The 17811-nt window shown below is 49.3% G+C and overlaps 1 protein-coding gene across 1 annotated transcript; it reads left to right on the top strand.

Annotated features, from left to right (window-relative positions):
* The first annotated feature begins 275 nt into the window (after positions 1 to 275).
* LOC146788921 (cis-aconitate decarboxylase-like) lies at positions 276 to 17046 on the top strand. Its single transcript, XM_085630485.1, has 6 exons — positions 276 to 532; positions 6099 to 6153; positions 8231 to 8418; positions 12563 to 12655; positions 13296 to 13501; positions 15135 to 17046. The coding sequence occupies exons 1-6, from the start codon at positions 512 to 514 to the stop codon at positions 16054 to 16056; spliced, it is 1485 nt and encodes a 494-aa protein (XP_085486611.1). The 5' UTR covers positions 276 to 511; the 3' UTR covers positions 16057 to 17046.
* The last annotated feature ends 765 nt before the right edge of the window (positions 17047 to 17811 follow it).

Raw genomic sequence — 17811 nt, forward strand, 5'->3', positions numbered from 1 at the left:
TGTTTGATGATTGAACTCAGGTCTAATTATACGCTGTGCTTTGTAAAATGGTCCGATCATGTCTTTGTTTGCCTAAAGCAGATTTCAACATAAGTAAAGAAATAAAAACATGTATAATAACGGATTTTCTGTCCGGAGTTTCCTCCAAGTATTTCCCTGTTCTTTCCCCGAATCTGGACACACCTTGCCCCGCCCCCTACAGGTCACGTCACTGGGGATGTCTCTTCCTCCACAGCCATTCACCTGAAGTGAATATAAACGATGGAAGAGGCAGACACAGACACCAAGCACCAGGGACATCGGTCTCCTGCAACCCCAAGACAGCTGCACCCCGCCAATATTAGAGACATCTGCACCCCGCAATACCAGAGACATCTGCCCCCTGCTGACCCAGAGACATCTGCGTCCCTCCAGCACCAGATACATCTACCCTCCAGCACCAGAGACAGCAGCCGCCCTCCAGCACCAGTGACGGGCGCTCTTTCAGGATAAGAAGGCTTCAAGGCGCACAATGCTGCTGTCTACCTTCCAGGTGAGGCTCTGTTCCAACCTGCGTGTTCTCGCATCGCTCAGTCGCTGTGTTTACCTGTTTTATCTGTTGTTTTCGAGGCGCTTCCTGCCTCTATGACAGGGAGCCGAGCGCCTCTTACCAGACTTCCATGAGTGCTGAAGAGGTTTTACTGCACGTGCAGTGTGCCTCAGAGGTGCTGGAACCATTCTTAGAGGGGGGATGCACACCACTAAAGGCATAGGGGAAGTGTGTCAGTCTGTCTTTGAAAACACGACACGTGCCGCCCGAGGAAACACATCGGAATGGCCTCTTAATTGTTCTTCTCTGTCTAAAATCTTTCAAATTGTGTGGGCTGGTGTAGCGCCTCCTGCGCCCCGCGTTGCAGTGCCGCTGTGCCACATACAGATGGTTAACAATTGTTAATTCTAGATTTCGTCAGTGTTTTTGCAAAGTCTGTCCCCAGACCAGTTAAAGCACTTTCATTGTTTACACTTTTTAAACTTGTTGGGGAACTGAGGGTGGGAAGCACTTAGATTCCTTGCCTCATGCAGAGTGTCCCCGGAGCCGCCCCCCCCCCCCTTCACTGAGAGGGTGTGTCTTGCGTCGTGTCTCACCACACGCCAACACTTGCACAGCTGCACCGGCCGTTATTAGAGCCCCAGTGAGTGGCTGAAAACACGACCGGGAGTAGACGTCGCACGGGTTTAGGACAGAGATCTGCGCACACGGAAACTGACGCTCCAGAGTCTCACGCGAACACACATACTTTCTTTCTCTTTCCTTCTCTCTCTTCTTCTTATCCTCTTTTCTCATATATCTTTCTTATTTATTTTTCTTTTCCACTTCATTTTCTTTCATCCTCTCAATTCCTTTCCTTTCTTGTAGATATTTATTTCCTTCTCTATGAGTGTCGCACACAGACGCACACTTTTCTTTCCTTTTTTCCCCCTTCCTTGTTGCCTTTTTATCTCGTTTCTTCTGCCCCTCTCATCTGTGCCTTCACAGACGGACGCTCCCTCCCACTGCTGCTACCTACCTGCCTCCGCTGCCTGACGCCTGTTTGCCGCTCCTCACCACCTACCTGACGCCGCTGCCTGCATCTCGCCTCCGCCTCCCAGGTTACGCCTGCTGCTTCCTGGTCGCTACCCACGCCGCTACCTTCACTCCTCACGCCCGCTGACCACCGCCACTTACCTGGTCACTCCTTGGGCTCCGTCGCTTCCCGCCGGTTTTCCCGCCGTTTTCTCGGCGCCGCTGCCCCAGGCGCACACTCCCACTCCCGCCTCCTCCTTCAGTCCCGCCCCCCCTCCCTGCCCATTGGCCACCCCGCTCCCGCCTCCCGCTGACCCTCCCTCCCGGCTCCTTATTTAAGGGGACCCCGCGGGCAGGTCAGTGCGACCCCCTGTGCCTTCACAGACGGACGCTCCCTCCCACTGCTGCTACCTACCTGCCTCCGCTGCCTGACGCCTGTTTGCTGCTCCTCACCACCTACCTGACGCCGCTGCCTGCATCTCGCCTCCGCCTCCCAGGTTACGCCTGCTGCTTCCTGGTCGCTACCCTCGCCGCTACCTTCACTCCTCACGCCCGCTGACCACCGCCACTTACCTGGTCACTCCTTGGGCTCCGTCGCTTCCCGCCGGTTTTCCCGCCGTTTTCTCGGCGCCGCTGCCCCAGGCGCACACTTCCACTCCCGCCTCCTCCTTCAGTCCCACCCCCCCTCCCTGCCCATAGGCCACCCCGCTCCCGCCTCCCGCTGACCCTCCCTCCCGGCTCCTTATTTATGATGCCCCCTCCGCGACCGCGCAGCGGACGCGCGCAGCGGGAGCACCGATTGAGCGCCGAAGGTGCGCCAAAGGTAAGCCCGTCTGCGCCCGTCCGCGCCTGGACCGCGCCCAGCGCCAGACCCCCTGGTCCCCGCGCCCGCCAGCCCCCCGCAGGATCTACAACTTCGCTACGCTCATCGCACTCAAAACCGCCCGAGCCCCCGGATGCTACCGAGCGTCCCCGCGACGCACCCATGGACCCTTCGCCTGCCGATCCTGCAACTTCTCTTGCCTCCAAACAAGCACCACGCCCACCAAGACGGACAACAGCAACCACCTCAAGTGCATCCTGCTCAACACCCGCTCCGTCCACAGACACGCCGTGGAACTCTGGAACCTCCTCGACACCGCATCTCCAGACGTCGCCTTCCTCACGGAAACCTGGATGAACGACTCTTCAGCCCCCGACATCGCCATAGCCATCCCGGACGGCTACAAGATCATCAGGAAGGATCGCGTCAACCAGACCGGAGGAGGCATCGCCATCGTACACAAGAGCACCATTCGCATCTCGACTGACTCCATCGACGTATTCAACGCCGCCGAATACCTGCACTTCCAGATCCACACCGACCCCAAGACTACCCTCAGAGGCACCCTCATCTACAGACCCCCGGGACCACGCGCACAGTTCTGCGAAGACATCGCTGACTTCATCAGCCCTCACGCCCTCCCCTCCGCCGACTACATCCTCCTCGGGGACCTCAACTTCCACCTGGAGAACAACAATGACCGCAACACCACCGCCCTGCTGGATAACCTCACCAACCTCGGACTTCAGCAACTGGTCAACACCCCCACCCACTTCGCCGGCCACACGCTCGACCCACTCTTCTCGTCCAGCAAGCACGTCACCTTCAGCCACTCCACCGGACTTCACTGGACCGACCACAGCTGCGTCCATTTCAGCTTCAGAAAGAACACGGTCCACCATCACCCGAAGCAGGCTCCCCACAGAAACTGGAGCAAGATCACCGCCGACCAGCTCGCCACCTCCCTCAGCCAGAGCCCACCTGTCAGGACCACGGACCCTAACACAGCTGCCCTCGACCTCACGCAGTGGCTGACCTCCTGTGCCGACGACCTCGCGCCACTGAAGAACCCCCTCACCAGGCCCAGAAGCAAGAAGGCCCCCTGGTTCACCGACGAACTTAAGGACTCCAAGAAGGCCTGCCGCACCCTCGAGAAGGTCTGGCTCCTCAACAAGACCGCCGACAACAGAACAGCACTCAAACTCGCCACTCGCAGACATCACCAGCTCATCCGCACCACCAAGAAGAAATCTCTGCGGGAACGACTGGACAAGAACGCCCATGACAGCAAGGAGCTCTTCAACATCGTCAAGGAGTTCTCCAACCCCAGCACCGGCAACAACGACATCACTCCCTCACAGGACCTCTGCGACTCCCTCGCCTCGTACTTCCACCGCAAGATCGCCAACATCCACAACAGCTTCGACATTTCACCCCTGCACCCATCGGTCGTACCTGTGCACCCCGCCGCCACCCTCCAGACATGGACCGAGGTGACCCCCGAAGACACGTCACGCATGATGAACACCATCCACTCCGGATCTCCGACCGACCCGTGCCCCCATCATGTCTTCAACAAGGCAGCCTCTACCATCGCACCCCACCTCCGAGACATCATCAACACCTCCTTCAACACAGCAACCTTCCCGGAGAGCTGGAAGCACGCCGAACTCAGCGCTCTGCTGAAGAAACCAACAGCGGACCCGACCGACCTCAAAAACTTCCGCCCCATCTCGCTCCTTCCTTTCCCCGCCAAAGTCATCGAGAAGGTCGTCAACAAGCAACTGGCAGCCTTCCTCGAGACGAACGGATCCCTCGACCCATCACAGTCCGGATTCAGAGCCAACCACAGCACCGAGACCGCCCTCATCGCAGCCACCGATGACATCCGAGCCCTGCTCGACAACGGCGAAACAGCGGCACTCATCCTCCTAGACCTCTCCGCAGCATTTGACACTGTCTGCCACCGCACACTAGTCCAACGCCTCAACGACACCGGCATCCAAGGGAAGGCTCTGGAATGGATCATCTCATACCTCTCCGGCAGAACACAGAGAGTACGCCTCCCTCCGTTCCGCTCCGAGGCCACCAAAGTCATCTGCGGCGTCCCGCAAGGATCGTCGCTCAGCCCCACTCTCTTCAACATCTACATGAAACCCCTCGCTGCCATCGCACGCCAACACAACCTCAACATCATCTCCTACGCCGATGACACCCAGCTAATCCTCTCCCTCTCCAGAGACCCCGACACCGCCAAAGCCAGCCTGCACGAAGGGATGACAGACGTCGCTGAATGGATGAACATCAGCCGCCTGAAACTGAACACGGACAAGAGAGAAGTCCTCATCCTGGGACCATCACCCTCCGCATGGGACGACTCCTGGTGGCCCCCGGCACTAGGCACCGCACCTGAACCGACGGACCACGCTCGCAACTTGGGCGTCATACTGGACTCCTCCCTATCGATGACCAGACAAGTCAACGCCGTCTCCTCAGCTTGCTTCCACAACCTCCGCATGCTCCGAAAGATCTTCCGATGGATCCCGACCGAGACCAGGAAGACGGTCACCCACGCTCTCGTCACCAGCAGACTAGACTACGGAAACACCCTCTACGCCGGTACTACAGCCAAGCTTCAGAAAAGACTTCAGCGTATCCAGAACGCCTCCGCCCGACTCATCCTGGACGTCCCCCGACGCAGCCACATCTCGTGCCACCTGAGAGACCTGCACTGGCTCCCTGTCAACAAGAGGATCACGTTCAGACTCCTCACCCACGCACACAAGTCCCTCCACGACCTAGGCCCAGGGTACCTCAACAGCCGCCTCACCTTCTACACGCCCACCCGCCGGCTACGTTCCGCTAACCTCGCCCTCGCCGTCGTCCCTCGCATCCAGAGAGCCACCGCTGGAGGAAGGTCATTCTCCTACCTGGCAGCTAAGACTTGGAACTCCCTACCCGTCCACCTGCGGATGACCCAGGACCACCTGGCCTTCAGGAAACAGCTCAAGACCTGGCTGTTCGAGCAGTAGCAGACCCCCTTCCCCAAGCGCCTTGAGACCCTTACGGGTGAGTAGTGCGCGATATAAGTTCCATGATTGATTGATTGATTGATTGATCTATTCTTTCTCTCTTTCTTTCCCTCTCACTTTTTTCATTCTCTCGCTCTTACCTTTCCCACGCTTTCCAGTTTCTCTCTCTGTTTTCATCAATCCACCCAAGTGCCAGGTGTAGCGGGGATATCACCAGTCAGTCTGGGCCCCGGATGTCACCACAGGGTTCTCTTCTTCTCGCGCCTCCTGCTGCTGGCATAATCCCCGGGACCAGGAGTAATAAAGCACGTGCAGGGGTCAGCTAAGGACATGCCAGGGGTAGCAGTGCCCACCCCACGATTCACAACCAAGCCTTGCACTCGGGCGCTAGCAGAAGGGAAGACGCCTGTGCGAGGGTCACTTTCTACACTGTGCGCAGGTCGTCCTTCCATCCCTTGAAAATTACCAATGGAGCCCCGGAAGCATTCGTTGTAACTGACGTGCAACGCACACAAGTCACGCGCTGCACTGTCACTAATGCATCTGCCTCGCTGATGCACGGGCGCTCCATTGAGTCCATGCCGCACGCACAAAAGAGTTGAGATTCAAAAGTTTCTTTAAAGAGGTGCCCGTGCCTGACCCTCAGGGTTCCACAACACAAATAAATACCTTCCTAACATCAAACACTCTTTTCTTTCAGAAATCAAAGCCCGTCCTCTCGCTGTCCAGACGGACCCACACTGCGGCTGTGGAAGGTAGGTGTCTGCACAAGTTCACAATGGGACTCAGGGAGGGGGGTCTTTGTGTCCTAGGGTCTGATCACTGTGCTGTGTCCTATGGTTTGTTTAAAGTTCTGTGGAGGGTTTGTTAATGATCTGTGTTCGAAGTTTTGTAAAATGTTGTGTTCTAGGGTTTGTTAAATGTTCAGTGTCCTACGGTTTTTAAAGTTCTATGTCCCAGGGGTGTTAGAAGTGCTGTGTCCTAGGGGGGTGCTAAGGTTTGTTAATATGCCGTATCGCAGGGTTTGTTAAATGTGCTGTGTCCTAGGGGTGCTGTGTCCTGAGGTGTGTTGAATATCCTGTTCCTAGGGTCTGTTAAATGTCCGGTGTAAATGGGTTTGTTAAATGTGCTGTGTCCCAGGGTTTGTTAAATGGGCTGTGTCTCAGGGTTTGTTAAATGTGCTGTGTCCCAGGGTTTGTTAAATGTGCTGTGTCCTAGGGGTGCTGTGTCCTAAGGTTTGTTGAATGGCCTGTTCGTAGGGTTTGTTAAATGTTCGCTGTACATGGGTTTGTGAAATGTTCTGCATCCTAGTGTTTCTTAAATGTTCTATGTCCTAAGATTTGTAAAATTTCCTGTGTCTCACAGTTTGCTAAATGCTCTGTGTCCTAGGGTTTGTTAAATGTTCTTTCTCCACAAGTTTGTCAAATGTTCAGTGTCCTAGAGTTTGCTAAATATCTACGTCCAATGATTTGTTAAATGTTGCGTGTTGTGGGGCTTGTTAAATGTTCAGTGTCCTATGGTTTGTCAAATGTTGCGTGTTGTGGGGTTTGTTAAATGTTCAGTGTCCTATGGTTTGTCAAATGTTGCGTGTTGTGGGGTTTGTTAAATGTTCTGTGTCCTAGGGTTTGTTAAATGTTCTGTGTCGTAGGGTTTGTTAAATGTTCAGTGTCCTAGGGTTTGTTAAATGTCTGTGTCCTAAGGTTTTTTTACATTTTCTGTCATGGGGTTTGTTAAATATCCTGTGTCCCCAGGTTTATTAAATGTCTGTGTCCTGTTTTTTTTTAATGTTCTGTGTCGTAGGGTTTGCTAAATGTCCATGTCATAGGGTTAGTTCAATGTCCCTGTCGTAGGGTTTGTTAAATGTTTCATGTCGTAGGGTTTGTTAAATGTTCTGTGTCCTAGGGTTTGTTAAATGTTCTGTGTCGTAGGGTTTGTTAAATGTTCAGTGTCCTAGGGTTTGTTAAATGTCTGTGTCCTAAGGTTTTTTTACATTTTCTGTCATGGGGTTTGTTAAATATCCTGTGTCCCCAGGTTTATTAAATGTCCGTGTCCTGTTTTTTTTTAATGTTCTGTGTCGTAGGGTTTGCTAAATGTCCATGTCATAGGGTTAGTTTAATGTCCCTGTCGTAGGGTTTGTTAAATGTTTCATGTCGTAGGGTTTGTTAAATGTCCATGTCATAGGGTTTGTTAAATGTTCTGTGTGGTAGAGTTTGTTAAATGTTCTGTGCCGTAAGGTTTGCTAAATGTCCATGTCATAGGGTTAGTTTCAATGTCCATGTCGTAGGGTTTTTTAAACGTTCCATGTCATAGAGTTTATTAAATGTTCTGTGTCGTAAAGTTTGTTAAATGTTCTGTGTCATAGGGTTTGCTAAATATCCATGTCATAGGGTTTGTTAAATGTTTTGTGTTGTCTGGTTTGCTAAATGTCCATGTCGTAGGGCTTGTTAAATGTTCCCGGTCGTGGGGTTTGTTAAATGTTCCATGTCGTAGGGTTTGTTAAGTGTTTTGTGTCCTACGTTTGTTAAATGTTCTATGTCCTGGACTTTGTTAAATGTTCCATGGCGTAGGGTTTGTTAAGTGTTTTGTGTCCTGGGGTTTGTTAAATGTTCTATGTCCTTGAGTTTGTTAAGTGATCTGCGATCTAGGGTTTGTTATCTGCTCCAGTGTGTACCATCCTGATAGGTCTTCGCTCAGCCTCGTCTCCATGTCCGCGTGATGCTGGCTGAGATCCGCTTGAGCTTGTTTTCTTTCGGATCCAGATCCGCTGGATTTCTTGTCTGACTCTAACCCAAGCTAGCAGTAGGTCTTATCCTCTCTCTTCTTCCTGTGCAGCGTTGGAAGGGTCCCCCCTGGAGAAGGCGGTCACTAGCAGCTTTGCTTCTTTTATCCATGGAGGGCAGTTGGATCACCTGTCACATGCTGTTCGACACCGCAGCAAGCGCATGATCCTGGACAGCATCGGAGTTGGATTGGTGGGAAGCACTACGCATGTGTTCGACATCGCCCTGCGATACTGTCAGGTAAGATGAGGTCTGGAACACACCAGACAGCACACTATGGAACAATCATCCTTCTAAAGGGAACCTCTAGACCACAGGTGCCTAACATAACCCTAGATACTACAAGGTGTGATCAGGCCTAGACCATTGTAGGAATCACTCTATGGAGCATTGTGTGAACTTTTTCAGAAGTCCCAGGACAATCAAGAGTTACAGGGCTCAAAGTTTAACCACCAAAGCCTTTTACCACTTGTGTCCTGGGGTTTAACTCTACTATTAAAAACAAAACTGAACTAAAGAAACGGAACACTAAGCACACCCCTTTAGCACTTGACCCCATTGGTAGCAAATGTGTGCAGTTTCAAGTCTTACTCAAGGAGGTGGTGTGGGATTGAATGAAACGTCTATTAGCAATCATTACAGTTATGTCCAACCAGTGTTTTCAGTCAAAGCGAAAACATACTGTACCTCAGTCACACAACAGAAAACTGTACATAAAATATTAGAGACAAGACAAACATGGTACACAATAATTAATGTAACAACTTCTGTTTGAGGAAACAAATGATTTCCTGTCCAAAGAAATTGTACGATCTATTCAGTGTGAACTCTGGCCCACTGCCCTATCGAGAGACGGGTTAGTGCAGGTCTTCTTGTTCCCTCATTTCTGGGTTCTCCTCCCCGTCTACCACTCTTCACCAGAAACATGACTAGGTTTGTGCCAGGGTATGTCATTTCCTCAAGCCACAGTTCTCTTAATGCTCTTCTCTTACACTGTACATTAATCTTCATAGTCCTGGGGTAATCGGTTGAGTCTTGCTGGCTGTGGGTTGGCAGTGTGTGTCTGCCAGTGGTCTGTGGTTCCACACAGCCCACAAGGGGAGGTGTTCTGACTGAGCCCAGCCAACACTATTGGGGAGTCTGGGCCCAAGGGCGATGCAAGCTGCAATCCGCCAGCGCTGCTGAGTTTATTGCTGGGCCCTCATTGGTGCTTCTTCCTTGGGCCTAAACCCAAGTCCCCAGCCAAACGAAGTGCAGAGTCAAACCAGTCACAGCGATGGTTCAATGGAGGATGGGAACAGACCGCTGATGACGGTGTGATCTTGTCATGGCACCTACACTTTCAAGGTGTTTTAATTTTATATAAGGTGATGATTCTCAGTTCTTCAGGACCCCCGTTAGTCACATACTTAGTTTCATTATGTGGAGAATGAGACAGGTGATGTTGTGATCTCAGTGAGCGCCCTAGTACTCACAGGCGCTTTAGCTTATTAACACCCCATAGGTGCCACAGAGTCTCGAAGCCTCACTACACAGACTGACAGTGCGTGTCTTTCCTGAGTTGCAGGTAGCTGTGTTCCGCTCCACCTGCCTCAGCTCCTCGCAGTTCTCCTTTTCAAGGCAACGTAGTCTTTGGGCCAGGACATCTCAAGCCCCCTTCACAGACGCCAGTCAGCTCTTCCCCTCAAAGCAGGTCTCAGGCAGCTTCTCCAGGCAGATTTGTAGAACATCCTGGTTCCGGTTCTCAAACCGGGCAAAGAGGCGTTACAGTTAGTGACGTCAATTCTCAAGCATAGATAAGTTTCCCAGGACCACTGGTGTGAAACCCTAGCATTCTGGTAGAGAAATCCTCAAACACTGGCTACTAGGGTCTACCTAATACTTGTTCTAAGTTTGAGGATAGTTTGTGCCTTCCACAAGTTAAAGGGTTTAAGGCAGTTCACAACTTTTGCACATTCCTCCTAGACAGGTTCATGTAGTCATTGCCTCACAGTGTTAAAAGGGCAATGAGTCTCTTCTCAGGGGTACCCAAAATAAAGGCACACTATCTACGACTCAGCTTGTTGGGGTTTACCATTCTGAGGAGCAAAGAAGCAGGAAAGAGCAGGGAGATTCCCCTTTGCTTCAACCATCTATCTCCTAACCTTTCCATCCTAGAGTCTGGTCCACTGCAAAGGGCCTCAGGAATGTTGCATGGAGCTCTGCAATTCACATTGCGGTCTGGGGCTCTGTCCACCACCCTCTTCTGTACCACTCCGTTTCAGAACCTCACAAGGGATTCCTTGGTTTCTACAGTTGCATGTAGCACACTCGTTCTGTGCACATTCTTCTGTACACGTAATCTACACATAAGCATGTCATATATGTCCCACATGGATGCAATGATTGGGTCATTTGCAGGGCAGAGGTAGAGCACTTTAAAACACAGGAGAGGCCAGGCGGTAAACTCTCCTTGGCCAGTAACAGGCAATAAAGCCTGTCCTGCCACTTGATTTGTTAGAGCCTCCTCTGTCAATCTTCTACAGCCTGGGGGGCTGATGCAGTCTCGTTCAGATAAGGGGGGTGCAGTTGGTGAACACCTGTAGACCTCAGAACCCAGCTCTGGACCTTGTCCTGTTTCACAAGAACCATCAGCCCACACTCATGATTATTGTGAGTGCTTACGACACACTCATGATTGTCATGGGTGCTTCGGGCACACTCATGTTTGTTGTGGGTGCTTAGGACATACACTAATGATTGTTGTTGGTGCTTCGGACACACACTCATGATTGTTGTGTGTGCTTAGGACACACACCAATAATTGTTGTGGGCGCTCAGGACACACTCATGATTGTCGTGTGTGCTTAGGGCACAGACACTAATGATTGTTGTGGGTGCTCAGGACACACAATCATGATTGTCGTGTGTGCTTAGGGCTCATGATTGTTGTGGGTGCTCAGGACACACAATCATGATTGTCGTGTGTGCTTAGGGCTCACACTCATGATTGTTGTGGGTGCTTAGGATACACACTAACGATTGTTGTATGTGCTTAGGGCACACACTCATGATTGTTGTGGGTGCTCAGGGCACACACTCATGATTGTTGTGGGTGCTCAGGGCACACACTCATGATTGTTGTGGGTGCTCAACACACCAACACATGATTGTTGTGGGTGCTCAACACACACACGCATGATTGTTGTGAGTGCTTAGGACACAAACTCATGATTGTTGTGGGTGCTTAGGGCACAAACTCATGATTGTTGTGGGTACTTAGGACATACACACATTATTGTTGGAAGTGTTTGGTTTATAATAAAGAAATCCAGTATGAAATCAAAAGGGGAACTGGAGAACAAGATCCACACTATGCAGCATCATGCATGGGACTTTTTTCACCAGTCACCTTTTAAAAGCAATCACAAGAAAAAGTACCCTTCAGAAATTAGGTGGCATCACCTGCTGAGACACTTTCAGATAACAGACAAGATGGGATAGAACGCAATTCCACGTCCGCTAACTAAACTGATGCAAATAATAGATGTTCAATTTCAAACTAAAATAATGCAAGATAAAAAACACTACGAATGCATGCAACCAAATACTCAATCATGTTTTAATCCCTTAAGACATCTGTTTACCATCAGGGTGGGAGTTTGCTATGTAAGTGTATTCAAATTCTATTATGCAGGAGAAATTAGACTTCAATAAAAGCAGCAACACCCAACTAAAGGCAGGCGAGATGTTTCAGTAAAATATTTACCTGAGCTGTTACTAATTAAAGAAAATCAGATATCAATTCAACTAACCGGCCATGAGTCAACAATTTTACAACCAGTTTCTGCCGCTATGTGATCTGTAGACAAAAACGTACTGTCAACTACATCCTGGGCAGTACCGCGTACAGAGTTGTACGCAAATAGTTCTGTGTTTGATGCTCTACGGATTAGACTTCAGAGTCAGACAACCATCTACCATTAGATAGGAAAGGTCCCAACAAGCCTAGGTTGGTGAATATGCCAATGGTATTTACTTTTGTAAGATAAATATATATTTAATCTCTCTGTGACTATGTTTAACAAGGTTTCCTGCTCCTTACAATGGGAGGTGAAGACACCTGTAGGGTGGAGAGGGATGGGTGATTTAGAATGTTCTCAGCACCCATGATTGCGAAGAGTTTAGAGCTCGGTGCATCTTACGGGATTGTGTTTGTGCTCTTTAAGGAGCAAACCTTGCACTGGGATAGGTTATCTCCTAAGCAGGCTGTGGCCCTGTACTATCCTGTGCATGACTCATGTAGGGGTATCTATACTCCCAAGTGGCTCCTGATGAACCCCACAGGATGTATCAGTTGGTGCATTATTCCCTCATAAGAGTTTCTCTCTTTCTCCTCTAACAGGACCTGTATCCGTCTTCTGCAACCAGCTCTGTTTACGGACGACATGGACTGCGGCTCTCCCCCACTCTGGCTGCATATTCCAACGGAGTGGCGGTAAGGCACCGGGCAGCTGCCTCTCATTCAATCAATTGATTAACCCATGAATCTGTGTGTAATGTCAGTGCAACTGTTAGGCTGAGGTGATAGGGTGGAGATCGGACAGCTTTACACTTTGACTGAATCCCCACCCCTTATTTACATCAATATGGTTTCACACCACAATAACCTCCCTGGTGTGATCTTTGAGATTCTAGGATGAACATGCACACTCCATGGATGTAGAAATTGGACATGGATCTGGTTCCCTGATTGTTGTGTGGCAAATGGACTATTTATTCTCTAAAGGATTCTAGAAGGCGATGGCGTAGATTCTCTGTTAAATACTAGGTCCTGTTTTTCTGCTCCTCTGCCCTCTTTGGAGAGGGGTTCTCTCAGACAATAGCATAGCTGAATGTCCAATTGTGAATTTTGGGATCATCTTCCATCTGTAATATGTTTCTATAGGGCAGAGGATAAGTCAATCTTCTGAATGACATCATGTCTCCTCTGCCTTCTGTACAGAGCTCCTATTGGTCAATGGAATTGTGCTCTGCTGATTGGCAGACCTTGGATCCTCCCTCTTCAGTACTGGGCAGCAGTGCTGTCTCTGAATATTCTTTAAAGGTCCGCTAACTCTCCTCTCCTCTCTTCACAGACTCATGCTATGGACTTTGATGACACCTGGCACCCTGCCACCCACCCCTCGGGTGCTCTTCTGCCTGCCCTCTTGGCTACTTCTCAGATGCTGCCTGTGGGTTCAAGGCCCAGCGGTGCAGACCTCTTGCTGGCATTCAACGTGGGCATCGAAGTGCAAGGAAGACTCATGAGGTTCTCCAGTGAGGCCAGCAACATCCCAAAGAGGTACGGTGATGCACACCAAGATGATGTATGTTTCGAGGAGCTATGTGCAATGCTAAAAGAGGGTTTTTTAAACAGAGGAGCAATGTGTAATGCTAACTGCAGGTTTATTCTTAATTGAAGAGCTATGTGTGATGCCCCCAAATGACATTTACATTTCAAGAAGTTATCCATGATGTCTACAGATGGCATTTAGGTGACGAGGGTCCATGCATGATGCCTTCAGAGTTTTTAAATAACCTGGACTATATATAATAACCACAGAGGACGTCAATCAACTTAACTTGCATTTATCATGCCCTCAAAGGACAGCAAGTTCTTCAAGATGTACATGTAATGCCCACAGAGGGCACCACTAGTTCAGCGAGATGACCATAGTGGGCATTTATACTCCCGAAAAAATGTGTGATGAGCGCAAAGGACAGCAATACTGCCAAGAGGTTCATTTGATATTAGGCCTGGGCGGTAAATTCCGTTCCGCTCGCGGAATTTGCGGAATTTGCGGAATTTGGGTAATTTCGCGTTCCGCGGAGAACGCGAAATTGCCCAAAATTCTGCTTTCCGTGACTTCGCGAAATTTTTTGCATGTTCGCGTTCTCAAAATGCGTGTTCGCGAGACATTTCTCCCCGAGCATGCAAACAGCGATTGTGAACAGGAAAAAAGCATCGCGAACAAGCAATTCCGCGTGTTCGCGGAATTTCTGCGTGTTCGCGGAGATTTTTTACCGTTTCGCGGAGATTTGCGTAACGCGATTACGCAAATTCCGCCCACCCCTATTTGATATTCCACAGACGCCAAAACTATGCCTCCGATGCACGTATGATGCCCACAAAATAAGCACATGCAAATGGATCTTAGTAGGTTGTAAACATTGAATTTTCTTAATGTGCCAATACCCCACCATATCATTAGTATACTTGTCTGGCTTTACTGCATGATAAAAGTTGCATTAGATATTACATCGCTGACATTACTGTGATTCCTTACAAACAAATGTCTGATATTAACCTGCATTGGCCACTGTTCACAGTGCATTAATCTCTGTTAACCGCCCACCTCACATGTAATGCACATAATGAGGGGAAAGGACAACTAACAACTGTTAATACTTGAAAGCACCTGGACAGTAAAGCTGTTAATAACAGTCCCCTTTAATTGCCACCTTACAGGAAGATAAACACCCCCTGTCCCCTTCTTGATCATGTTTCCGCTTTGCCTCTCACATAGAAGGTAGAAAAGCCAGCATGCTTGGTATTTTATTGCCAATCTTAGCATTTCACCTGTGGTGCATAGACGTCATTTTATCATTTGCATTACCCGTCTGATATTACAGCTATTATTAAAGGAGCTCTTTAGTGAATGATCTCACAATATATTTAACAACGCAACTACATTATCAATCAAAGGAACCTCCTGGAACCCCTACTGTTGGCAACTGCTGATGATGTGTAAGATTGAGTAAGAGGATACGTTTTCTAATACTGTTCAGTGGATGGTTCATTAAATATTCCACCACTAATGTTACCGCCTTATATCATTACAGGCCTGACATGATCTGATCGCGTTTACACTCTTCACATTAATCACATTACTTCACTTGGCATAAATGTCTCATTTTTCTCTGTCCCCTTCCAGGTTTCACCCTCCCTCTGTGGTTGGCACCATGGGCAGTGCTGCTGCGATAGCCAAGCTTCTTTCCTTGAATAAAGACCAATGTGCCCATGCTCTGGCAATTGCCACTTCCCTGGCAGGGGCACCCATGGCCAATGCCGCAACCCTTGCCAAGCCGCTACACATTGGCAATGCCACCCGTCTTGGGATGGAAGCAGCACTTCTAGCTTCCCGTGGGATGGAGGCCAACCCCCTCATCTTGGATGATGTTCCCGGCTGTTCAGGGTTCAGCGCTTTCTATGGAAACTACAAGCCGTCACCCCTGGAAATGCCAGGTGAAGACTATAGTTTCCTCCTGGAGAAGCAAGACATTGCCTTCAAGAGATTCCCTGCACACTTGGGCATGCACTGGGTAGCAGACGCTGCCATGTCAGTAAGGAACAGACTAATCAATATCATGGGTTGCTTCAATCCCTCTACCATCCAGAGAATTATTCTGAGGGTCCCAGTGTCTAAATACATCAACAGGCCCTTCCCTGAGTCAGAACACCAGGCCCGACACTCGTTCCAGTTCAATGCTTGCACAGCCCTCCTGGACGGAGAAGTGGGCATCTCTTCTTTCGCCGAGGACAACCTCCTGAGACCTGGTCTGATCAACCTGCTGGAGAAGGTGGTGCTGGAGCATCCTGTAGACAATGAAGCCAACTTCGACAAGATGTACGGAGAGGTGGTTCTTCTGCTGGAGGACGGGACTGTCCTGTCGGGGCGGTGTGATACCTTCTATGGACACTGGAGGAAGCCCCTCAGTCAAAACTCGCTCCGTGAGAAGTTCCGCTCCAATGCTCTCCATGTGCTGCACCAAGACCAGGCTGAGGATATCATTGAGATGGTGGAAGATATAGAGTGCCTGGAAGACAGCTCAAGTCTGGCCTCCTCCCTGCAATAGGCAGCTGTCAATCACAAATATATGCAACAGCTGTCTTTGCCCTCAACTGTATCCCTTCAATGGAAACAGTGAGGTCCATTCCTTCTGGAATCCCTGGAAATGTGAAAAATATGTTGTTAAAAATTCTTGTGTGAATTATAACAGGCCAATCATAGAAATATATTTGCCATTTCAGAGTGGCCAAAACAGATTAACCTTATAGATCCCTGGCTCCTTATAACTTCCCAATGGGGGACAGTCTGATGCTAGTTCTGGGTTGACTCCTTCCGAGTAATCCGTTTTGAAGTAAAGTATTTATAATTCAGTGCACTGCTGCTTTTAGAAGCAATTTTGTATTTTCTATTACGTATATTTATTTTTCAATAATAGTGTGATTGGCTACTGTAATGTAAATTTCAATGTTATTATTGTCGGTCATTGTTGTGTAGTTTGATGCAGGACATTGGCTGGTCCAAAGCTTGTTTTTCGTAACTCATGCTGTCCTATTTATAGAGAAGGCCTAACCCATGTACCATGTGAAGGCACTTAGTCCCGCTAGACTGAGTGATGAACTAATGAAGGATTCCCAAATGGTGGTGGTCGTCACTGCTTGAAGCCAGCTGACCCTGCTAAGATGGGATGGGTGATATGACTGCTGCTTCACCAGGAGAAATTTGTCAAACTCTTAGCCTCTCCATGGGGCACCCAGCAGTCACATGCTAGCAGGTAGCACAGGGCATCACCCAGCCACAGTATTCAATAATTCCTGTTTGGACACATACTTGAGGTGTGCACTGGGGCTGAGGGTTGAGTGGGCATGTGTTTATCAGCTGGCCTCAGTGAAGTCAGGTGTTCATCTGATGTGAAATAGGAGAGGACAAGCATCAAGTCACAGGACTTTGCCTTCCAAGGACGGCTCAATTTCAGCCACAGAGCAGAAGCGAATCGGGACTGCAATACCTTTGATTTCTGTCATCTGTTTGTCCCGCAACAAGATGTATTTTTGTATAAACTCAATAAACTATTTATTAACTTTGAGCATATCATCTATTGAATAAATAACAAGCATTAAATCCATAACTGTGACTCAGGACTGAGAAACAACACAGGCACCCCCATGCATTCTGGTGTACCATATACTGAATATTTGTGATTTGCATTTTGCCAACTATAAGAGGTCAAATGCCCACAGACCAGGAAGTGTTTACAAAGGTGCAGTTTTACCACGCAACTGGGTAGAAGAAATTTGGATTACTCACATGGGCACATGGAGCCTGTCTGATTTTCTCACCTTCAAACTACTCTAGCAGAAGTGCAACTTCCACCCACTCTGACCACCGGGACCTGTTTTTTTTGTGAGAAGCCATTGAAAAGTCAGTCAGGTGAAGGGCAGCTTTGGAACTGTGGGGCACAAGGAACAGAGTTAGTACCGTGTGTTGGGTACTAAAGTAACCACCAGAAGGGCTCTAGACATGTGTTCACTGTGCCATAAGAATCAAGCTATACCCTACTGACGAGCCCCAAATTGGGCAAAGCCATTCTGGGTTTGCTTGTCCCCCCTATCTGGAGGGGGTCTTGCCTGGCAGTTCAGGACTCACTGTTTCTACTAAGGGCAGGGCTGGTATTAATTTGCAAAAGGTGGGTGTTTGTCTAGAGTGGCATTGTGGGTGAAAATTGATGCACTGGAATGCAGCCCTGGTCATTGCCAGCAGCTGAGATGAATTCAAGCATTCCTTCCATCACCTTGTTGTTGCAGTTGATGCCCTATGTGCGACA

Source organism: Triturus cristatus, chromosome 10 (assembly GCF_964204655.1).
Source record: "Triturus cristatus chromosome 10, aTriCri1.1, whole genome shotgun sequence".
NCBI lineage: Eukaryota > Metazoa > Chordata > Amphibia > Caudata > Salamandridae > Triturus > Triturus cristatus.

Excerpts from the sequence above, each read along its gene's own strand:
- LOC146788921 (XM_085630485.1), top strand. The coding sequence starts at position 512 with ATGCTGCTGTCTACCTTCCAG. Across the intron at positions 533-6,098 it reads TGCTGCTGTCTACCTTCCAG|AAATCAAAGCCCGTCCTCTC; the intron begins GTGAGGCTCTGT and ends CTTTTCTTTCAG. Across the intron at positions 12,656-13,295 it reads CATATTCCAACGGAGTGGCG|ACTCATGCTATGGACTTTGA; the intron begins GTAAGGCACCGG and ends CTCTCTTCACAG.